Consider the following 21,807-nt stretch of genomic DNA (forward strand, 5'->3'; position numbering starts at 1 on the left):
ACTGTGTGCTGTGGGGATTGACTGTTCTCCCTGGCCTGCAGGCAGACTTTATGCCCAACCTCCTGAAAGCGGCCAACCTGTACTGCGCACATCCTTTTTTAATTATTTTTAGTACCTAGGTTCTCCTGTTTACCTTGGGGGTCCCTATAAATATCCTACCCCATCTTGGCCTGGTCTTATTCAGGACTCGGGGTCCGAATCCCTGAGTCCTATAATGGCAACCACAACACTTTCTTCACAAGTGCAAGTAGCCAATCAGATAATTTTGGTCTCGCAGGACTGTGAGTGGTCCAGCAGGTCTGGAATAGCCAACTTTGAAAAAACTACCTAGACCAATCACAAGCTGCTATTTTATTGTATTTTTTTGGTACTGCAGGTACCAAATGGGACTCCCACAGTACCAACCATCCAAGTATATTTTACTTTTTCAGAAGAGCTAATCCCTTCATGTACAACCCGAGCACCTCCTTTTAATGCTAATTTCTCAGAACTGAAAAGCTTTACACTGAGTCACAAAAAGCATGCTTTCTAAGTAAAGTTGTAACTTTTTGACAAATGTGTGTTTCTGTTCAGCTGCTTTTTCTGTATCGGAGGACAAAGTTTCCAATGGGAGTTAACATGGGAAAACACACTTTAAGACCTCCTCTTTTCTTAGCCTCCTATTGCTGGATGGGCGCAGTGGTTTTTATGAGATATATATATATATATATAATTCCAACACAGGCTCTTCGCATTCAGCCTAATCACCAGCAGGGCGGCCACGGCGTTGTGGGGACGAAGCACGCCACTATTTATCCAAACACATTTCTCCAAAAAAAGAGATATGCCATTGCGCCAATTTGCAGCATTGAGAGGCACTTTAATCACAAAATTCCGACAAAAATAACCAGCGTTCTTTCCTTTCCTGACGCATTTCGGCTATCCACAAAAAGCCTTAATCATAGGTACTTGGTTTAGTCAGATTTGAAAAACAACCACGTGATGAGACGGGCCACCCTTATATCCTGTGGCCTTAAAGTCACAGAGTCCTTTTGGCAGTCTTTTTAGCTCGCATTCCTTTAACTATAATAGTTTCACATTCATCTTTGCAGCGTCATGTTAATATACTATTCAACGTGCACTGTATATCATTATTATACCATTGCCGAGTGTTCACAGTTTATAAATTCATTTCAGAAAGCACTGACATTTATTGATTTTTACTTCTTGTGTTAAAGAATGCGTTTTTATCTCAATAGTACTAAATCAATCAACTTTCATATTAACCGTCTTCTTACGGATTTTCTTTCAAATCGCATTCAATCTTTGATACCATATTATAGGTTGTCAAATGCTTGATTTCAAAATTATGAAATTGATACTCCATGCAATTTCCATGTTTGAATACAGTGCCTCATAATCACCAATTTCACTAACACACTGCAGCTCTTCCTGTTATCGTGCTTTTTAACCCCTTCGCTGCCAGGTCTTTTCCCCCTCCTGTGCCGAGCCTTTTTTTGGCTATTTGGAGCAGTTCGCGCTTAGGCCCTCATAACTTTTTGTTCACGTAAGCTACCCATGCCAAATTTGCATCCTTTTTTCCAACATCCTAGGGATTCTAGAGGTACCCAGACTTTGTGGGTTCCCCAGAAGGAGGCCAAGAAATTAGCCAAAAAACAGTGAAAATGTCGTTTTTTAAAAAAAAAAATGGAAAATGGTCTGCAGGAGAAGGCTTGTGGTTTTTTCCCCTGAAAAGGGCATCAACAAAGGGTTTGCGGTGATAAAATCACCAGCTTCCCAGCTTTCAGGAACAGGCAGACTTGAATCAGAAAACCCAATTTTTCAACACAATTTTGGCATTTTACTGGGACATACCCCATTTTTACGATTTTTTGTGCTTTCAGCCTCCTTCCAGTCAGTGACAGAAATGGGCATGAAACCAACGCTGGATCCCAGAAACCGCAACATTTCTGAAAAGTAGACAAAATTCTGAATTCAGCAAGGGGTAATTTGTGTAGATCCTACAAGGGTTTCCTACAGAAAATAACAACTGAAAAAGAAAAATATTGAAATTGAGGTGAAAAAAACATCAATTTTTCTCTAAGTTTTACTCTGTAACTTTTCCCTGCAATGTCAGATTTTCGAAAGCAATATACCGTTACGTCTGCTGGACTCTTCTGGTTGCGGGGATATATAGGGCTTGTAGGTTCATCAAGAACTCTAGGTACCCAGAGCCAATAAATGACCTGCACCCTGCAGTGGGTTTTCATTCTATGCCGGGTATACAGTAATTCATTTGCTGAAATATAAAGAGTAAAAAATAGCTATCAAGAAAACCTTTGTATTTCCAAAATGGGCACAAGATAAGGTGTTGAGAAGCAGTGGTTATTTGCACATCTCTGAATTCCGGGGTGCCCATACAAGCATGTGAATTACAGGGCATTTCTCAAATAGACGTCTTTTTTACACACTGTCTTACATTTGGAAGGGAAAAATGTAGAGAAAGACAAGGGGCAATAACACTTGTTTTGCTATTCTATGTTCCCCCAAGTCTCCCGATAAAAATGATACCTCACTTGTGTGGGTAGGCCTAGCGCCCGCGACAGGAAACGCCCCAAAGCGCAACGTGGACACATCACAGAAAACAGACCTGTTTTTAGCAAAGTGCCTACCTGTAGATTTTGGCCTGTAGCTCAGCCGCCACCTAGGGAAACCTACCAAACCTGTGCATTTCTGAAAACTAGAGACCTAGGGAAATCCAAGATGGGGTACTTGTGTGGCTGGGACCAGGTTCTGTTACCCAGAATCCTTTGCAAACCTCAAAATTTGGCTAAAAAAACACATGTTCCTCACATTTCTGTGGCAGAAAGTTCTAGAATCTGAGAGGAGCCACAAATTTCCTTCCACCCAGCGTTCCCCCACGTCTCCCGATAAAAATGATACCTCACTTGTGTGGGTAGGCCTAGCGCCCGCAACAGGAAACGCCCCAAAGCGCAACGTGGACACAGCCAAATTTTTGAAGGAAAACAGAGGTGTTTTTTGCAAAGTGCCTACCTGTAGATTTTGGCCTGTAGCTCAGCCGCCACCTAGGGAAACCTACCAAAGCTGTGCATTTCTGAAAACTAGAGACCTAGGGGAATTCAAGATGGGGTGACTTGTGTGGATGGGACCAGGTTCTGTTACCCAGAATCCTTTGCAAACCTCAAAATTTGGCTAAAAAAACACATGTTCCTCACATTTCTGTGGCAGAAAGTTCTAGAATCTGAGAGGAGCCACAAATTTCCTTCCACCCAGCGTTCCCCCACGTCTCCCGATAAAAATGATACCTCACTTGTGTGGGTAGGCCTAGCGCCCGCAACAGGAAATGCCCCAAAGCGCAACGTGGACACAGCCAAATTTTTGAAGGAAAACAGAGGTGTTTTTTGCAAAGTGCCTACCTGTAGATTTTGGCCTGTAGCTCAGCCGCCACCTAGGGAAACCTACCAAAGCTGTGCATTTCTGAAAACTAGAGACCTAGGGGAATTCAAGATGGGGTGACTTGTGTGGATGGGACCAGGTTCTGTTACCCAGAATCCTTTGCAAACCTCAAAATTTGGCTAAAAAAACACATGTTCCTCATATTTCTGTGGCAGAAAGTTCTGGAATCTGAGAGGAGCCACAAATTTCCTTCCACCCAGCGTTCCCCCACGTCTCCCGATAAAAATGATACCTCACTTGTGTGGGTAGGCCTAGCGCCCGCGACAGGAAACGCCCCAAAGCGCAACGTGGACACATCACAGAAAACAGACCTGTTTTTAGCAAAGTGCCTACCTGTAGATTTTGGCCTGTAGCTCAGCCGCCACCTAGGGAAACCTACCAAACCTGTGCATTTCTGAAAACTAGAGACCTAGGGGAATCCAAGATGGGGTGACTTGTGTGGCTCGGACCAGGTTCTGTTACCCAGAATCCTTTGCAAACCTCAAAATTTGGCTAAAAAAACACATGCTCCTCACATTTCTGTGGCAGAAAGTTCTAGAATCTGAGAGGAGCCACAAATTTCCTTCCACCCAGCGTTCCCCCACGTCTCCCGATAAAAATGATACCTCACTTGTGTGGGTAGGCCTAGCGCCCGCGACAGGAAACGCCCCAAAGCGCAACGTGGACACAGCCAAATTTTTGAAGGAAAACAGAGGTGTTTTTTGCAAAGTGCCTACCTGTAGATTTTGGCCTGTAGCTCAGCCGCCACCTAGGGAAACCTACCAAACCTGTGCATTTCTGAAAACTAGAGACCTAGGGGAATCCAAGATGGGGTGACTTGTGTGGCTGGGACCAGGTTCTGTTACCCAGAATCCTTTGCAAACCTCAAAATTTGGCTAAAAAAACACATGTTCCTCACATTTCTGTGGCAGAAAGTTCTGGAATCTGAGAGGAGCCACAAATTTCCTTCCACCCAGCGTTCCCCCACGTCTCCCGATAAAAATGATACCTCACTTGTGTGGGTAGGCCTAGCGCATGTGACAGGAAACGCCACAAAGCGCAACGTGGACACAGCCAAATTTTTGAAGGAAAACAGAGGTGTTTTTTGCAAAGTGCCTACCTGTAGATTTTGGCCTGTAGCTCAGCCGCCACCTAGGGAAACCTACCAAACCTGTGCATTTCTGAAAACTAGAGACCTAGGGGAATCCAATATGGGTTGACTTGTGTGGCTGGGACCAGGTTCTGTTACCCAGAATCCTTTGCAAACCGCAAAATTTGGCTAAAAAAACACATGTTCCTTACATATCTGTGGCAGAAAGTTCCGGAATCAGAGAGGAGCCTCAAATTACCTTCCACCCAGCGTTCCCCCACGTCTCCCGATAAAAATGATACCTCACTTGTGTGGGTAGGCCTAGCGCCCGCGACAGGAAACGCCCCAAAGCGCAACGTGGACACATCACAGAAAACAGACCTGTTTTTAGCAAAGTGCCTACCTGTAGATTTTGGCCTGTAGCTCAGCCGCCACCTTGGGAAACCTACCAAACCTGTGCATTTCTGAAAACTAGAGACCTAGGGGAATCCAAGATGGGGTGACTTGTGTGGCTGGGACCAGGTTCTGTTACCCAGAATCCTTTGCAAACCTCAAAATGTGGCTAAAAAAACACATGTTCCTCACATTTCTGTGGCAGAAAGTTCTGGAATCTGAGAGGAGCCACAAATTTCCTTCCACCCAGGGTTCCCCCACGTCTCCCGATAAAAATTATACCTCACTTGTGTGGGTAGGCCTAGCGCTCACCACAGGAAATGGCCCAAAACACAACGTGGACACATCACATTTTTTCATAGAAAACAGTGCCTACCTGTGGATTTTGGCCTCTAGCTCAGCTGGCACCTGGGGAAACCTAGCAAACCAGTGCATTTTTTAAAACTAGAGACCTAGGGGAATCCAAGATGGGGTGATTTGCGGGGCTCTGACCAGGTTCTGTTACCCAGAATCATTTGCAAACATCAAAATTTGGCCAAAAAACACTTTTTCCTCTCATTTCGGTGACAGAAAGTTCTGGAATCTGAGAGGAGCCACAAATTTCCTTCCACCCAGCGTTCCCCTAAGTCTCTCCATAAAAATGGTGCCTCACTTGTGTGGGTAGGCCTAGCGACCACGAAAGGAAATGGACCAAAACACAACGTGGACACAACATATTTTTTCACAGAAAACAGAGTTGTTTTTTGCAAAGTGCCTACCTGTGGATTTTGGCCTCTAGCTCAGCCGGCCCGGGGGGGGGGGGGGTAGGAAATGCCCTAAAATAAATTTGACCCCCCTACTCCCCCAAACCCCCCCTGCCCAGGAGCGACCCTTGCCTACGGAGTCGCTCCCCCTGCGTGACATTGGCGCCAAAAAACAAATCCCCGGTGCCTAGTGGTTTCTGCCCCCTTGGGGCAGATTGACCTAAAATCGACCAATCTGCCCCCAAGGGGGGCAGAAATGGTCTAAATACAGTTTGCCCCCCAGGGGAGCGACCCTTGCCTGATGGGTCGCTCCCCATCTCTAAAAAAACAAACATACAAAAAAAAAACACACACAAAAAAAATTTGCCCTGGCGCCTAGAGGATTCTGCCCCCCCCCTGGTGGCAGATCGGCCTAATAATAGGCCGATCTGGGGGCAGAAATGGCCTAAAATAAATTTGCATCCCCAACCCCCACCCCCCCACCAGGAGCGACCCTCGCCTATGGGGTCGCTCCCCCTGCGTGACATTGGCGCCAAAAAAACAAATCCCCGGTGCCTAGTGGTTTCTGCCCCCTTGGGGCAGATTGACCTAAAATCGACCAATCTGCCCCCAAGGGGGGCAGAAATGGTCTAAACACAGTTTGCTCCCCAGGGGAGCGACCCTTGTCTGATGGGTCGCTCCCCATCTCTAAAAAAACAAACAAACAAAAACAAAAACACAAAAAAGAAAATTGCCCTGGCGCCTAGAGGTTTTTGCCCCCCCTGGGGGTAGATCGGCCTAATACCAATAGGCCGATCTGCCCCCAGGGAGGGCAGAGATGGCCTAAAATAATTTTGCCCCCCCCCAGGGAGCGACCCTTGCCTACAAGGTCACACCCCTTGCGTGACGGCGCAAAAAAAAATCCCTGGTGCCTAGTGGTTTCTGCCCCCCTTGGGGGCAGATTGACCTAAAATCGGCCGAACTGCCCCCAAAGCGGGCAGAAATGGCCTAAATACATTTTGCCCCTCCAGGGGAGCGACCCTTGTCCAAGGGGTCGCTCCCCATCTGTAAAACAAAAAAACAAAAAAATCCCTGGTGCTTAGTGGTTTATCAGCCGAATCAAAATAGGCTGATCTACCCTCCAGGGGGGCAGAAATGGCCTAAAATAATCCCCCCCCCCCAGGGAGCGACCCTTGCCTAAGGGGTCGCTCCCCTTGCGTGAAATTCACGCAAAAAAAAAAAAACTCCCTGGCGTCTAATGGTTTCTGCCCCCCTTGGGGGCAGATTGGCCTCATCAAAATAGGCCAATCTGCCCCCAAGGGGGGCAGAAATGGCCTAAATATATATTGCCCCCTAGGGGAGCGACCGTTGCCTAAGGGGTCGCTCCCCACCTAAAAAAAAGAAAACATCACAAAAAAAAAAAACGAAAAAAAAAACTCCCTGGTGCCTAGAGGTTTCTGCCCCCCCTGGGGGCAGATCGGCCTAACCCCTTCGCTGCCAGGCCTTTTCCCCCTCCTGTGCCGAGCCTTTTTTTGGCTATTTGGAGCAGTTCGCGCTTAGGCCCTCATAACTTTTTGTTCACATAAGCTACCCGCGCCAAATTTGCGTCCTTTTTTTCCAACATCCTAGGGATTCTAGAGGTACCCAGACTTTGTGGGTTCCCCAGAAGGAGGCCAAGAAATTAGCCAAAAAACTGTGAAAATTTAGTTTTTTCAAAAAAAATTGAAAAATGGGCTGCAGGAGAAGGCTTGTGGTTTTTTCCCTGAAAAGGGCATCAACAAAGGGTTTGCGGTGATAAAATCACCAGCTTCCCAGCTTTCAGGAACAGGCAGACTTGAATCAGAAAACCCAATTTTTCCAAACAATTTTGGCATTTTACTGGGACATACCCCATTTTTACGATTTTTTGTGCTTTCAGCCTCCTTCCAGTCAGTGACAGAAATGGGCATGAAACCAACGCTGGATCCCAGAAACCGCAACATTTTTGAAAAGTAGACAAAAATCTGAATTCAGCAAGGGGTAATTTGTGTAGATCCTACAAGGGTTTCCTACAGAAAATAACAACTGAAAAAGAAAAATATTGAAATTGAGGTGAAAAAAAAATCAATTTTTCTCTACTTTTTACTCTGTAACTTTTCCCAGCAATGTCAAATTTTCGAAAGCAATATACCGTTACGTCTGCTGGACTCTTCTGGTTGCGGGGATATATAGGGCTTATAGGTTCATCAAGAACTCTGGGTACCCAGAGCCAATAAATGACCTGCACCCTGCAGTGGGTTTTCAATCTATGCCGGGTATACAGCAATTCATTTGCTGAAATATAAAGAGTAAAAAATAGCTATCAAGAAAACCTTTGTATTTCCAAAATGGGCACAAGATAAGGTGTTGAGAAGCAGTGGTTATTTGCACATCTCTGAATTCCGGGGTGCCCATACTAGCATGTGAATTACAGGGCATTTCTCAAATAGACGTCTTTTTTACACACTGTCTTACATTTGGAAGGAAAAATGTAGAGAAAGACAAGGGGCAATAACACTTGTTTTGCTATTCTATGTTCCCCCAAGTCTCCCGATAAAAATGATACCTCACTTGTGTGGGTAGGCCTAGCGCCCGCGACAGGATATGCCCCAAAACACAACGTGGACACATCACAGAAAACAGAGCTGTTTTTAGCAAAGTGACTACCTGTAGATTTTGGCCTGTAGCTCAGCCGCCAACTAGGGAAACATACCAAACCTGTGCATTTCTGAAAACTAGAGACCTAGGGGAATCCAAGATGGGGTGGCTTGTGTGGCTCGGACCAGGTTCTGTTACCCAGAATCCTTTGCAAACCTCAAAATTTGGCTAAAAAAACACATGTTCCTCATATTTCTGTGGCAGAAAGTTCTGGAATCTGAGAGGAGCCACAAATTTCCTTCCACCCAGCGTTCCCCCACGTCTCCCGATGAAAATGAAACCTCACTTGTGTGGGTAGGCCTAGCTCCGGCGACAGAAAACACCCCAAAGCGCAACGTGGACACATCCAAATTTGTGAAGGAAAACAGAGGTGTTTTTTGCAAAGCGCCTACCTGTAGATTTTGGCCTGTAGCTCAGCCGCCACCTAGGGAAACCTACCAAACCTGTGCATTTCTGAAAACTAGAGACCTAGGGGAATCCAAGATGGGGTGACTTGTGTGGCTGGAACCAGGTTCTGTTACCCAGAATCCATTGCAAACCTCAAAATTTGGCTAAAAAAAACACATGTTCCTCACATTTCTGTGGCAGAAAGTTCTGGAATCTGAGAGGAGCCACAAATTTCCTTCCACCCAGCGTTCCCCCACGTCTCCCGATAAAAATGATACCTCACTTGTGTGGGTAGGCCTAGCGCCCGCGACAGGAAACGCCCCAAAGCGCAACGTGGACACAGCCAAATTTTTGAAGGAAAACAAAGGTGTATTTTGCAAAGTGCCTACCTGTAGGTTTTGGCCTGTAGCTCAGCCACCACCTAGGGAAACCTACCAAACCTGTGCATTTCTGAAAACTAGAGATCTAGGGGAATCCAAGATGGGGTGACTTGTGTGGCTCGGACCAGATTCTGTTACCCAGAATCCTTCGCAAACCTCAAAATTTGGCTAAAAAAACACATGTTCCTCACATTTCTGTGGCAGAAAGTTCTGGAATCTGAGAGGAGCCACAAATTTCCTTCCACCCAGCGTTCCCCCACGTCTCCCGATAAAAATGATACCTCACTTGTGTGGGTAGGCCTAGCGCCCGCGACAGGAAACGCCCCAAAGCGCAACGTGGACACAGCCACATTTTTGAAGGAAAACAGAGGTGTTTTTTGCAAAGTGCCTACCTGTAGATTTTGGCCTGTAGCTCAGCCGCCACCTAGGGAAACCCACCAAACCTGTGCATTTCTGAAAACTAGAGACCTAGGGGAATCCAATATGGGGTGACTTGTGTGGCTGGGACCAGGTTCTGTTACCCAGAATCCTTTGCAAACCTCAAAATTTGGCTAAAAAAACACATGTTCCTCACATTTCTGTGGCAGAAAGTTCTGGAATCTGAGAGGAGCCACAAATTTCCTTCCACCCAGCGTTCCCCCACGTCTCCCGATAAAAATGATACCTCACTTGTGTGGGTAGGCCTAGCGCCCGCGACAGGAAACGCCCCAAAGCGCAACGTGGACACATCACAGAAAACAGACCTGTTTTTAGCAAAGTGCCTACCTGTAGATTTTGGCCTGTAGCTCAGCCGCCACCTAGGGAAACCTACCAAACCTGTGCATTTCTGAAAACTAGAGACCTAGGGGAATCCAAGATGGGGTGATTTGTGTGGCTCGGACCAGGTTCTGTTACCCAGAATCCTTTGCAAACCTCAAAATTTGGCTAAAAAAACACATGTTCCTCACATTTCTGTGGCAGAAAGTTCTGGAATCTGAGGGGAGCCACAAATTTCCTTCCACCCAGCGTTCCCCCACGTCTCCCGATAAAAATGATACCTCACTTGTGTGGGTAGGCCTAGCGCTCGCGACAGGAAATGGCCCAAAACACAACGTGGACACATCACATTTTTTCATAGAAAACAGTGCCTACCTGTGGATTTTGGCCTCTAGCTCAGCCGGCACCTGGGGAAACCTAGCAAACCAGTGCATTTTTGAAAACTAGAGACCTAGGGGAATCCAAGATGGGGTGATTTGCGGGGCTCTGACCAGGTTCTGTTACCCAGAATCATTTGCAAACATCAAAATTTGGCCAAAAAACACTTTTTCCTCTCATTTCTGTGACAGAAAGTTCTGGAATCTGAGAGGAGCCACAAATTTCCTTCCACCCAGCGTTCCCCTAAGTCTCTCCATAAAAATGGTACCTCACTTGTGTGGGTAGGCCTAGCGCCCACGAAAGGAAATGGCCCAAAACACAACGTGGACACAACATATTTTTTCACAGAAAACAGAGGTGTTTTATGCAAAGTACCTACCTGTGGATTTTGGCCTCTAGCTCAGCCGGCCCGGGGGGGGGGGGGGGGTAGGAAATGCCCTAAAATATATTTGATCCCCCCCACTCCCCCAAACCCCCCCTGCACCCCCCCCCCCCCCCCCCCCGGGAGCGACCCTTGCCTACGGGGTCGCTCCCCCTGCGTGAAATTGCCGCCAAAAAACAAATCCCCGGTGCCTAGTGGTTTCTGCCCCCTTGGGGCAGATTGACCTAAAATCGACCAATCTGCCCCCAAGGGGGGCAGAAATGGTCTAAATACAGTTTGCCCCCCAGGGGAGCAACCCTTGCCTGATGGGTCGCTCCCCATCTCTAAAAAAACAAACATACAAAAAAAAACACACACAAAATTTTTTTGCCCTGGCGCCTAGAGGTTTCTGCCCCCCCCCTGGTGGCAGATCGGCCTAATAATAGACCGATCTGCCCCCAGGGGGGGCAGAAATGGCCTAAAATAAATTTGCATCCCCAACCCCCACCCCCCCACCAGGAGCGACCCTCGCCTATGGGGTCGCTCCCCCTGCGTGACATTGGCGCCAAAAAAACAAATCCCCGGTGCCTAGTGGTTTCTGCCCCCTTGGGGGCAGATTGACCTAAAATCGACCAATCTGCCCCCAAGGGGGGCAGAAATGGTCTAAATACAGTTTGCCCCCCAGGGGAGCGACCCTTGCCTGATGGGTCACTCCCCATCTCTAAAAAAACAAACATACAAAAAAAAAAAACACAAAAAAATGTTGCCCTGGCGCCTAGAGGTTTCTGCCCCCCCCCCGGTGGCAGATCGGCCTAATAGGCCGATCTGCCCCCAGGGGGGGCAGAAATGGCCTAAAATAAATTTGCATCCCCAACCTCCACCCCCCCACCAGGAGCGACCATCGCCTATGGGGTCGCTCCCCCTGCGTGACATTGGCGCCAAAAAAACAAATCCCCGGTGCCTAGTGGTTTCTGCCCCCTTGGGGGCAGATTGACCTAAAATCGACCAATCTGCCCCCAAGGGGGGCAGAAATGGTCTAAATACAGTTTGCCCCCCAGGGGAGCGACCCTTGCCTGATGGGTCACTCCCCATCTCTAAAAAAACAAACATACAAAAAACAAAACACAAAAAAAATTGCCCTGGCGCCTAGAGGTTTCCCCCCCCCCCCCCTGGTGGCAGATCGGCCTAATAATAGGCCGATCTGCCCCCAGGGGGGGCAGAAATGGCCTAAAATAAATTTGCATCCCTAACCCCCACCCCCCACCAGGAGCGACCCTCGTCTATGGGGTCGCTCCGCCTGCGTGACATTGGCGCCAAAAAAACAAATCCCCGGTGCCTAGTGGTTTCTGCCCCCTTGGGGGCAGATTGACCTAAAATCGACCAATCTGCCCCCAAGGGGGGCAGAAATGGTCTAAATACAGTTTGCCCCCCAGGGGAGCGACCCTTGCCTGATGGGTCGCTCCCCATCTCTAAAAAAACAAACATACAAAAAAAAAAACACCAAAAAAAATTGCCCTGGCGTCTAGAGGTTTCTGCCCCCCCTGGTGGCAGATCTGGGGGCAGAAATGGCCTAAAATAAATTTGCCCCCCCAAGCCCCCCCCCCCCCGGAGCGACCCTTGCCTACGGGGTCACTCCCCCTGCGTGACATTGACACCAAAAAACAAATCCCCGGTGCCTAGTGGTTTCTGCCCGTTGGGGGCAGATTGACCTAAAATCGGCTGATCTGCCCCCAAAGTGGGCAGAAATGGCCTAAATACATTTTGCCCCTCCAGGGGAGCGACCCTTGTCCAAGGGGTCGCTCCCCATCTGTAAAACAAAAAAATCCCTGGTGCCTAGTGGTTTCTGCCCCCCTTGGGGGCAGATCAGCCGAATCAAAATAGGCTGATCTACCCCCCAGGGGGGCAGAAATGGCCTAAAATAATCCCCCCCCCCAGGGAGATACCCTTGCCTAAGGGGTCGCTCACCTTGCGTGAAATTCACGCAAAAAAAAAAACTCCCTGGCGTCTAATGGTTTCTGCCCTCCTTGGGGGCAGATTGGCCTCATCAAAATAGGCCAATCTGCCCCCAAGGGGGGCAGAAATGGCCTAAATATAATTTGCCCCCTAGGGGAGCGACCCTTGCCTAAGGGGTCGCTCCCCACCTAAAAAAAAAAGAAAACATAACAAAAAGAAAAAAAAAAAGAAATGATCCCTGGTGCCTAGAGGTTTCTGCCCCCCCCTGGGGGCAGATCGGCCTAATAATAGGCCGATCTGCCCCCAGGGTGGGCAGAAAAGGCCTTCCCAAAAAAATGCCCCCCCTGGGAGCGACCCTTGCCCAAGGGGTCGCTCCTGTTGCGTAAAATTTGCGGAAAAAAAAAACTCCCTGGTGTCTAATGGTTTCTGCCCCCCTTGGGGGCAGATTGGGCTCATCAAAGTAGGCCAATCTGCCCCCAAGGGGGGCAGAAATGGCCTAAATATATATTGCCCCCTAGGGGAGCGACCCTTGCCTAAGGGGTCGCTCCCCACCTAAAAAAAAGAAAACATCACAAAAAAAAAAGAACAAAAAAAAAAAACTCCCTGGTGCCTAGAGGTTTCTGCCCCCAGGGGGGGCAGAAAAGGCCTTCCTAAAAAAAATGCCCCCCCTGGGAGCGACCCTTGCCCAAGGGGTCGCTCCCTTTTGACAGTTTCATTCCCAAAAAAAAAAATCCCTGGTGTCTAGTGGGGTTTCAAAAGCCGGATTGCAAGCAATCCGGCTTTTGAAACCTGTGAGAGACTTCAAAGGGAAGGAAATACATTTCCTTCCCTTTGAAGCCTCTCGGGGCCTCCCCAGTGATTGAAAGAGAAATGCAAAAGCATTTCTCTTTCAATCGCGCTGGAAGCTCTGCTTCCAGCGCGATGGGGGAGACCCTGTGACTAATCAGCTCGCGCGCTGACGTCACAGGGGGGGTTGGGGGGGGTCGGGGTGGAAGGGGAAGGGCTTCCCCTTCCATCCCTGACTTTGGGGGGGTGGGGGGAAGCACACAGAGGGAGCGAGAGCGCTCCCTCTGGGCTGTGTGCCGAGGACGTAGTGGTTACGTCCTCGGCACAGCAGCACTGTGCCGCAGGACGTAACCACTACGTCCGCGGCACAGAAGTGGTTAAAGCTAAGCTCAAGATTTATGTCTCTGCATTTACTCTGCTCTCATCTAGTGAGTACTCTTTCTGCATTCCTAAGCATCCTAAGCAGACGATCATGTACTCTGCTATTTTACTTCAATTTATTGAGAGTTCTTTAATTCAGTCTTTGTAAGAAGAGCAATTATTCATTGTTTCACAAAAAAATAAAATCTCACTCTTTTCTACAGGTAAATGACAACTAATGCTTTCTTCTGTGTGTCACTTAGCGTCAGCACACCATTTAGGGTAATCGCGCAGCTGAAAACATCAAATCAGTCGGTCTGCATCCAGCCATTGACTGCCAGAAAACCTCAAAATACTCTCTCCTGCTTTAAGACCATCAAGCCCCACCAAGGCATAATTAGGAATGCTTTCATTTTTGGAGATTTGGGGATTTTTGTTGACTCCCCTGTTAAACGGATGGTTAACATGAAAACTCTTGAAACAGGATGTAGGAACATGCACTAATCTTTGTCTTCTATATGGATAAAACCTTATTGGTCCTGATTGGGTTTTCCCCTGTTTGTGCATCCCATGTTTTCTGTCCCGAAAGGAATTTGCTTGCATATTCTGCAACTATGAAGTGAAGTGTTGCTTTCCAGCCCATGGATGGTGTAATGAGAAATCCTATAAACCCTTCAGTCTTCCACTTTAGAAAATTTTGTTTCTACACAGTGACCGCCATGAACATGATACTGAAGCCTTGAAGTAATCTAAAAAAACATCCATTAGGAATGTGACCAGCATTTCAATGAATTCCAATAAAGTTACAAAATCTTCTGCCTGTCAGTGGCTAATGAAAATCTCTGAAAATCTTTGGATAGTTACTACGAGGCATTTGTATGTAAATGTTCCCTGTAATGATACATTTTACTAGCACAAGCCATTAAACAAATTCCATTGATCACTCGTAGTTGCGTCTGAAGTTGAGGTATTCTGATGGATACAACTACCTGTGGATTCCTCACCTTAAGAATTCTCCCAATGCGCCAGCATTCAATGGAAATTTTTTCCTCGCTCCGCGTTGACGAGGACGTCACAATTGCACGGCTCTGCATGCGACTCCGTCCGACGTCACCAGAGCCAAAAGAAGTCCTCGCCGGCGTGCTGACGTCTGTTCTTTTTTTTTCGTGCCTTCGATGCTAACGGTTTTTCTACCTCTCCGTAGTTTCTCAACTGTATTGAGGGAATTGTTTTGTAGCACTACTATGTCTCCACTGAAGGAATCCATGCAAACCAGGCCCCAGCACCAGTGTTCTTTCCCTACAAATGTACCTTTGTCTCCACAATTGGCACAGTCCTGGCACACAGTTAAGCCACTTGTAAAAGGTACCCCTGGTACCAAGGGCCCTGTGGCCAGGGAAGGTCTCTAAGGGCTGCAGCATGTATTATGCCATCCTGGGACCCTTCACTCAGCACATGCACACTGCCTCACAGAATGTGTGTGCCGATGGGGGGGAAAAAAGGCGAAGTCGACATGGCTCTCCCCTCAGTGTGTCATGGCCACAACCCACTGCCTGTGGCATAGGTAAGTCACCCCTCTAGCAGGCCTTACAGCACTAAGGCAGGGTGCACTATACCACAGGTGAGGGCATAGCTGCTCACGGCTTGGTATCAGGGGGTGATATGATGCATTCATTTGACTTATAAAGGCAACATGCACACCTTTCTGAAACAAGGAGAGAGTGCCTACATATTCTTTTCAACAGTGATGCACCTTTTGATGCCATTCTTTATTATTACCATTCTGGAAAATTCTTTGCACTTTGATTATATTGGTATTTGAAAGCTACTGTTGTTCATTAGAAAAACCTGTTATACGCAGCCAATTGTAATATGCACACTTAATTTGCCACTCACACTAGGTGATGGTGTATTGTAGCATAAGCCCAACGTGCAGTGAATGACAAGTAGTTCTACATGGGTACACATCTATGTGTTAGTTTGTTTCACTTGTATATTGCCATACGTTTTTTAGTGTGGATTGCTGCATTTCAGCCTTGTCATGACAGTGTGCAGGTGTGATCAGGTACCACTTTTTCTTGATGGTGCTGGTGATTCCACTGTGAAGTGGGAAACATGGTGTAACTTGTTTGATAATTACCTGGTGGCTGTTGGTGGGAAATTCTTTGAAGCAGAAAGGAAGAAGGCATTGTTATTCAACCTGTTGGGGGAGGGAGCACAAAAGTATTAAAGCATCTGCAGATGTGCCATCCACCCACTAGGTTAGCTGCTGGTGATTATGATGATCTCAGAGAAGCTTTTGACAGGCTGAAATCACATTTCAAGGATAATGCCCATACCGTCATGCAGTGTCACAAATTTTACTCCAGATTCTAGTTGCCAAAGGAACCCATTGCGTCATATGTGGGAGCTCTCAGAATCCTATCCGCAGTGTAAATTTGGTAGAACTATAGATTGGGGACCACATTGTAGTACATTGACACCATAAGAACATTCTAGAGCAACACCTGAGGCAGAGGAATCAGTTTTTATTTGAAACTATTGGCATTGTTAAAAGTATAGGCATGTCAGTTTGTTTGGGCAACGAAATTTGTGGCACCAGCCAGTCATTTGATGAAGTGTGTGCTCTTCGTAATAAGGTCTCATCCGAGGATAGATTCAAGGTAAAGACAAAAATTTGTGTTCATTCATTGCATAGTGTTATTGATGTGAGTCTAAATTTCAGTTTTAAAAATGTCTGGCCTGTGCTTTAAATGTAAAACATTAGGCAGGGTTTTTAGTGTTTGTAACAGTCACTGTTCGTTCCAGCAAAAATATTAACACTGTTGTAGAAGACTGTAAAGGGAATGATTTTATAAAGCTCAATATGATTTTGAATGTTTGCTGAACATATTCAGCATGATGAGAGTGTTCATAAAATTAGTACAGAAAACAGTGTCTTGAACAATATAGATTGGGGGCTTTGTATTTCTCCAGTACACTAAGTTTTAATTGATGGGATTGTTTTGACTGATTCAGGGTCACCATTATCTCTGACACATATTTTCATAAGCCTTGAAGTGACAAGCTTTTAAAAAAACTGGATGTGAAGACATATGTTAATGGGGGTGGGGCACCATTTACATTATGGGATCATTTATTTCCACTGTTGAATTCAAAGAAAAATGAATTCATGGGAAAGTGTATGTAGTCAAAAGAGGTCAGCACATTTTGGGATGGCGCTACAGGGGCAATTTGAGTGTAATGTAAAGACCAGGTACTGATTGTCTTGTTTCATGTGTAATGGAAGAACTAGTTCTGAGGTTCCACAGATTTTGAGTTTCAAGGGGTTTTCACGAAATAACTAAGGTGTGTTATGGGTTTGCTCATCAAATCGAGCGCAATGAGAAAGCTGTATTGCTTTGACAAAATCTAATAAAAGACTACTCAGTATAAGGAAAGGGCTGTCCATGATGCCTGAGATGTGTAAGAGAAGGCATTATTCAACTAGTTCAATTTGCATAATGGGTTTTTCCTATTGTTCTAGTTAGGAAACAACTGGCAAGTTGTGATTATGTGGCAATCTTCGGCCCTTAAATAAACCAGTCTCAGTTGACTGTCCGCCCCTTCCAAATTTTCAAGAGATTTTTGGGATGCCAGGTGAAGCTAACTTTTTCTCCACTTCAGGCCAATGAGCGACATTTCACCATATAGAGTTATCTTCAGATTGTCACGATTTCACTACCTTCTTGAGTCTTGGTCTTACTTTGACCACCTCAGTGATTCAGCAGTTGATGAAGATTCTGTTTAGGAGCGTGGAGGGAGGAGCATCATTTTAGAATGATATTTTTGTCTGTGTGGCTACAAGTACAATTTAAGATTATCCAGAGTGTTAGATAAATTATCGAAAGTGGGCATGACCTTACAGGTAGGTAAGTATAAAGTTCTGCATGCAGAGGTTGAATATTTATATCACCAGATTGCCAGCGAAGGAATTAAACCTAAAGAGTATTTTATTAGTGTCACTAGGAAGCTTCCCACGCCGCGTTCTAAAGATGAGTTGAGAACATTGTTGTGATTCTTTGAGTATTACTGGAGGTTTGTTGATGGTTTCTCTTATTATTCTAATTCCATGAGAGCTCTTCTTGAAAAATATTCTTTGTATGGACAAAGAACATGTCAGAAGGTTTTGAAATGTTAAAATTCAATATAGGTGATCCTCCTCTTATGGGCTTTCTTGAGAAGCTGAATGTACTGTTACTGTTGGTGCCAGTAATATGGGCATTAGTGCAGTACTTACTCAGAAAATCAACATGAAAACAAATACTGTGACAGTTTCCTCTAATACATTGTCTGTTGCTGAGCAACACTATGCCACGATAGAGAGACAAGCTTTAAGTTTTACTTGGGAAGGGAAAATTTAAAACGTATTTGAGGGGTCGCCATTTTTTTTATACAAATGGATCACAAACCTGTAATATTTCATTTTTCTGGGAAGGATGCTGGCAGGGCATTGTCAAGCTTGATTAGAGTATTATCGAAATTGTTAAAATGAAATATTTCCATTAAACATATTGTGGGCAGATTCAACTACAGAGTTATGCCTTTAACTGCTCATGGAGAGGATTTAGTACCTCTGGGTTGGGAGTGCATGGTAGCATTGGCGTAAGATGTGCTACAGGGGTTAGTTAGTATTTTTACAGAAGATTATTGGATTGAAGCCATGGACAGAGATTTGATGAATAACAGATTATATCATTCAAAGATGGCCTGGAGAGAGCACACTTTTGAACCAATGACATGTGTTTTTTAAAGTGAAAGATAAATTGCCTCAGGTTGATGGTGTCATATTTAGGGTGGACAAAATAGTCCCCCTGGGTGGAGTCAGGTCTTGCATTACTGAGGCTGCCAACAAAAGACATTCAGGATAGACAGGCATTAAAAATTGTCTCTTGAGAGCTATTTGTGGCAGTATATGAACAAACAGATAGATATGTTTGTCAAAAATTATCTTGAATTTTACAATGCTGTTTTGGCATGAAGATTTGTAATTCACCTTCGTGTCTGGCTAAATTCCCAGATGGACCATGGTAACACTGAGCGTTAGGTTGCCTGGGTCCATATAACATGTTATCCTTCACAATAGATATATTCTGTTGTTGGTTGATCGGTATTCCAAATGGCTTAATTGGAGATGTAGGGGTAAGCTGTCTCCTTATGGAGGCAATTTAATTTCTTATCAGTTGTTCTAATATAGACCATTTTGCATTTTTTATCACTACGAATAACGCTGTTCAGTTTTTATCAGGCAAAATGCTTTCCTTTCGTGTTCAGGATGCTGTTATGCACATGAATGTTTCTTTGTTTTAACCCTCCTATAATGTTGTACTGGTAAGAGGTAATGGGATTTTGGTTGAAGCCGTTAAGACGGCCATCTGTCTAGTGTTATGTTCCGGATAGATTATGGGCCTATTGTAGGGCTCATCACTCTACTACATGGTTTTCTCCTTTTTTATGTTGAGATATTGGTTTCCACATTTGGAGATTTGTTCAATAGGCTTATAAACTCTTGTAGTAAGCAGGGTAAGCTCCAAGATGCATGATTTGGCTTGGATAAATGTTGACCGAAACAACTTAAAAGGACAGTGTGGAACAATGCAAAGTCTAAAAGAAACTGTGTTTTTGAAAAGGGATTGGCTTAAAGTGAAAAAGTCAGGCATATATTGAAAGGGTTGTCTAAGTTTTCTCTAGCACATCAAGTTGTTTGTGTAGGGAAGACATTACTGAGGCTGGAGGCCTGGAATAGGTGGAATCTTAATAGTATGGTAGAAGTCAGTAATCAAAGTGTCAACAAACAAATGAGTGGGAATGGCTTGTGTGATTTGTATTTACGGTAAGTTGAACATTAAAGTATTGAATTGGACTGCACATGTCAATGATGGCTGTGGTTTGCAATTATCTGCAAGCTTCAGTGACAATAATTTTACATTTATATAATAAGTACTCATAAAGGTCTTCATGGCTCAAGAAGAGATAACTACATGTTGTCACCCTTCGTCCAGCATGTGCCAGCATGACATTTGAGATCCGCTTCTCAACATCTACTCTATATCACTAGATATGAAAAAACTCACATCAAGAGTAAGATCAATGTTTATGTTTATCCTGCTAGTCAAGGGAATAGTACAAAAAGCAACTGGATATCTGTTGCAGAGGTTTATTTTGTGCTTCATTCATTTATTTCTGGGTTGTGTTTGGAAGACATTCTTCTAGGAAGTGATGTGATCATTGGACACATGCAAGAACTTGTTTGGGAGGTTTCTGAGGAAAGTTAGCTCCTCTGTTATTTAAATATCATCTTCCAGTCAGATGAGCGTATAGAATGTAGGAAAAGCTAAATACTTGGATGATTTTGTTAACATTTTAGCGTTGTGTTGTTTAGTCATGTTTTTCGTTTTATGGGAAGGGAAATTTGCCGTAGTAGGTCTAGTGCACTGAGCGCTACAAGCTTGTCTGCTAATCCCTTGTGCCTGATCCAGCTTTTGCCACAATTTTACCTTGTGGTTTGGTTTCTCGTGCCTGAGCCAGCTTGCGGACCTGGACAAAAATGACTGGATTGTTGGGTTTGACTCTGTTGGGGAGAGTAGCAGCTGTTGGATTCAAGTGCAGCTGCGGGTTGGGGGCCCATAGTGAATCAGGTACTTACCTGCAATCCTGTTTCTGTTTTGGACAGTTCAGTTGTTCACTGGCACAGAATCCCTCAAGTTCATTTGAACCAAAAGAAAGTCAGTGTTTGTATTTACCTTTTTAAGATGAGTCTACAGCTCTTAACCTTCCCTAATCCTCTGTATGCAACATTTGCAGTTCCATCTTTGTGGGGTTTGTTAACATGAATGCTGTTCTTGGCTTGCTCCTGCAGACAATGGTATTGAAGGGGGAAACAAGTGTTTTGCCCTATCCAAAATTCAAATCGAGGCGGTCCGCGATGTGGGATTTTTGGCTGACGTTTGGCAGTGATATCTGTGGAAACAATGACAAGAATCGTAGCACTTACATGGTCAGGAACGTTCTACATTGATATTGCAATTGGAGGATGTCACACTTGTGAAATGGGCATTCATGAAATAACTCAGAATTGTTTTTACAGACCAGTAACATTTTTCATAAAAAATGTGGCGTATCAAGTGATACATTCTAATGTGTGTTTTTTTTGCAGTGCACTTTGTCTCTATCAAAAATCCTGATGGGCTACACTGAACCAGTGTTCTTTGACGTTTACCTTTCCTACCAGCAAGGCACTGGACAGCAGGATCTTTGGGCTGTGCCAGTGCTGAACTTAAATCTTCAATACAACGATCTGTTCATTAACCAAGGTGATACATTTAAAACAAATTTGTTTTTATAAGCATTGATATAACTAAAGTTATATTTGCCTTGCGTTATATGAGCAGGTGTGTCTCAGTCTTACAAGATGGTTAACTGTCAAAGTAGTTTTGTTGAGGCTGTATGCCGGACACAGCATTAGAATGTTTTTCATGATGATGTTAGTATAGCAGCTATCGCTGCACAAGATTTTAACTCAACCCATTTTGGTTCCTGTAACACCAGTTTGGTTTACATTTTAAAATTTGGATTGCGAGGAAGACATACGGTTTTAAAGCATATCATGGTTTGGACTTTAAACCTGAAAACCAAGTGCTGTGTTTTTTAATCCAAAATATATTGCATATTGATAGGCAATTTCGGGCATAAATTGAATGGCCATGATAGGTTCACTAGCCAGACTAAGCACTTACATGTGTTACTTTCATCCTAGTTAAGGCTTATTGCGAATTAATGGAAACGTGCAAGTGGTCATTTTGCAATTTTCCAGTAACTGAACTTTGCTTCCTTGACTTTGAAATTTGTAGACGATCTGTGCGATGTGCCCTTAGCGGCTCTCCCGGGCACAAATTCTCAATTCAGTAGTTTCCCCGTTTCACTTTTTTCCAGTGATGTATGTGAACTGGAACCTTGTATTTTCAACTCAGCAACTGTGTACTGTAGCGCTTATCACCGCACTCACTGTTGTAGCTGTATTTTTTTCTTCAGGGTAGGTACTTTATCACAACCTTCTGGTTTCAAGGCATGCATGAAGTGGCTTAAGCAGCT

General features: G+C 45.0%; 1 protein-coding gene across 2 annotated transcripts in view; it reads left to right on the forward strand.

The window, feature by feature from the left end:
• Nucleotides 1-21,807, forward strand: part of TMEM67 (transmembrane protein 67) — a 663,651-nt gene that overhangs the window by 246,059 nt on the left and 395,785 nt on the right. For both annotated transcript variants that reach the window (XM_069220469.1, XM_069220470.1), the window contains exon 12: nucleotides 20,873-21,029. In XM_069220469.1, coding sequence (XP_069076570.1) covers nucleotides 20,873-21,029 — 157 coding nt within the window. The remainder of the gene's footprint in view (nucleotides 1-20,872; nucleotides 21,030-21,807) is intronic.

This window comes from Pleurodeles waltl, chromosome 2_2, assembly GCF_031143425.1.
Source record: "Pleurodeles waltl isolate 20211129_DDA chromosome 2_2, aPleWal1.hap1.20221129, whole genome shotgun sequence".
Classification (NCBI taxonomy): domain Eukaryota; kingdom Metazoa; phylum Chordata; class Amphibia; order Caudata; family Salamandridae; genus Pleurodeles; species Pleurodeles waltl.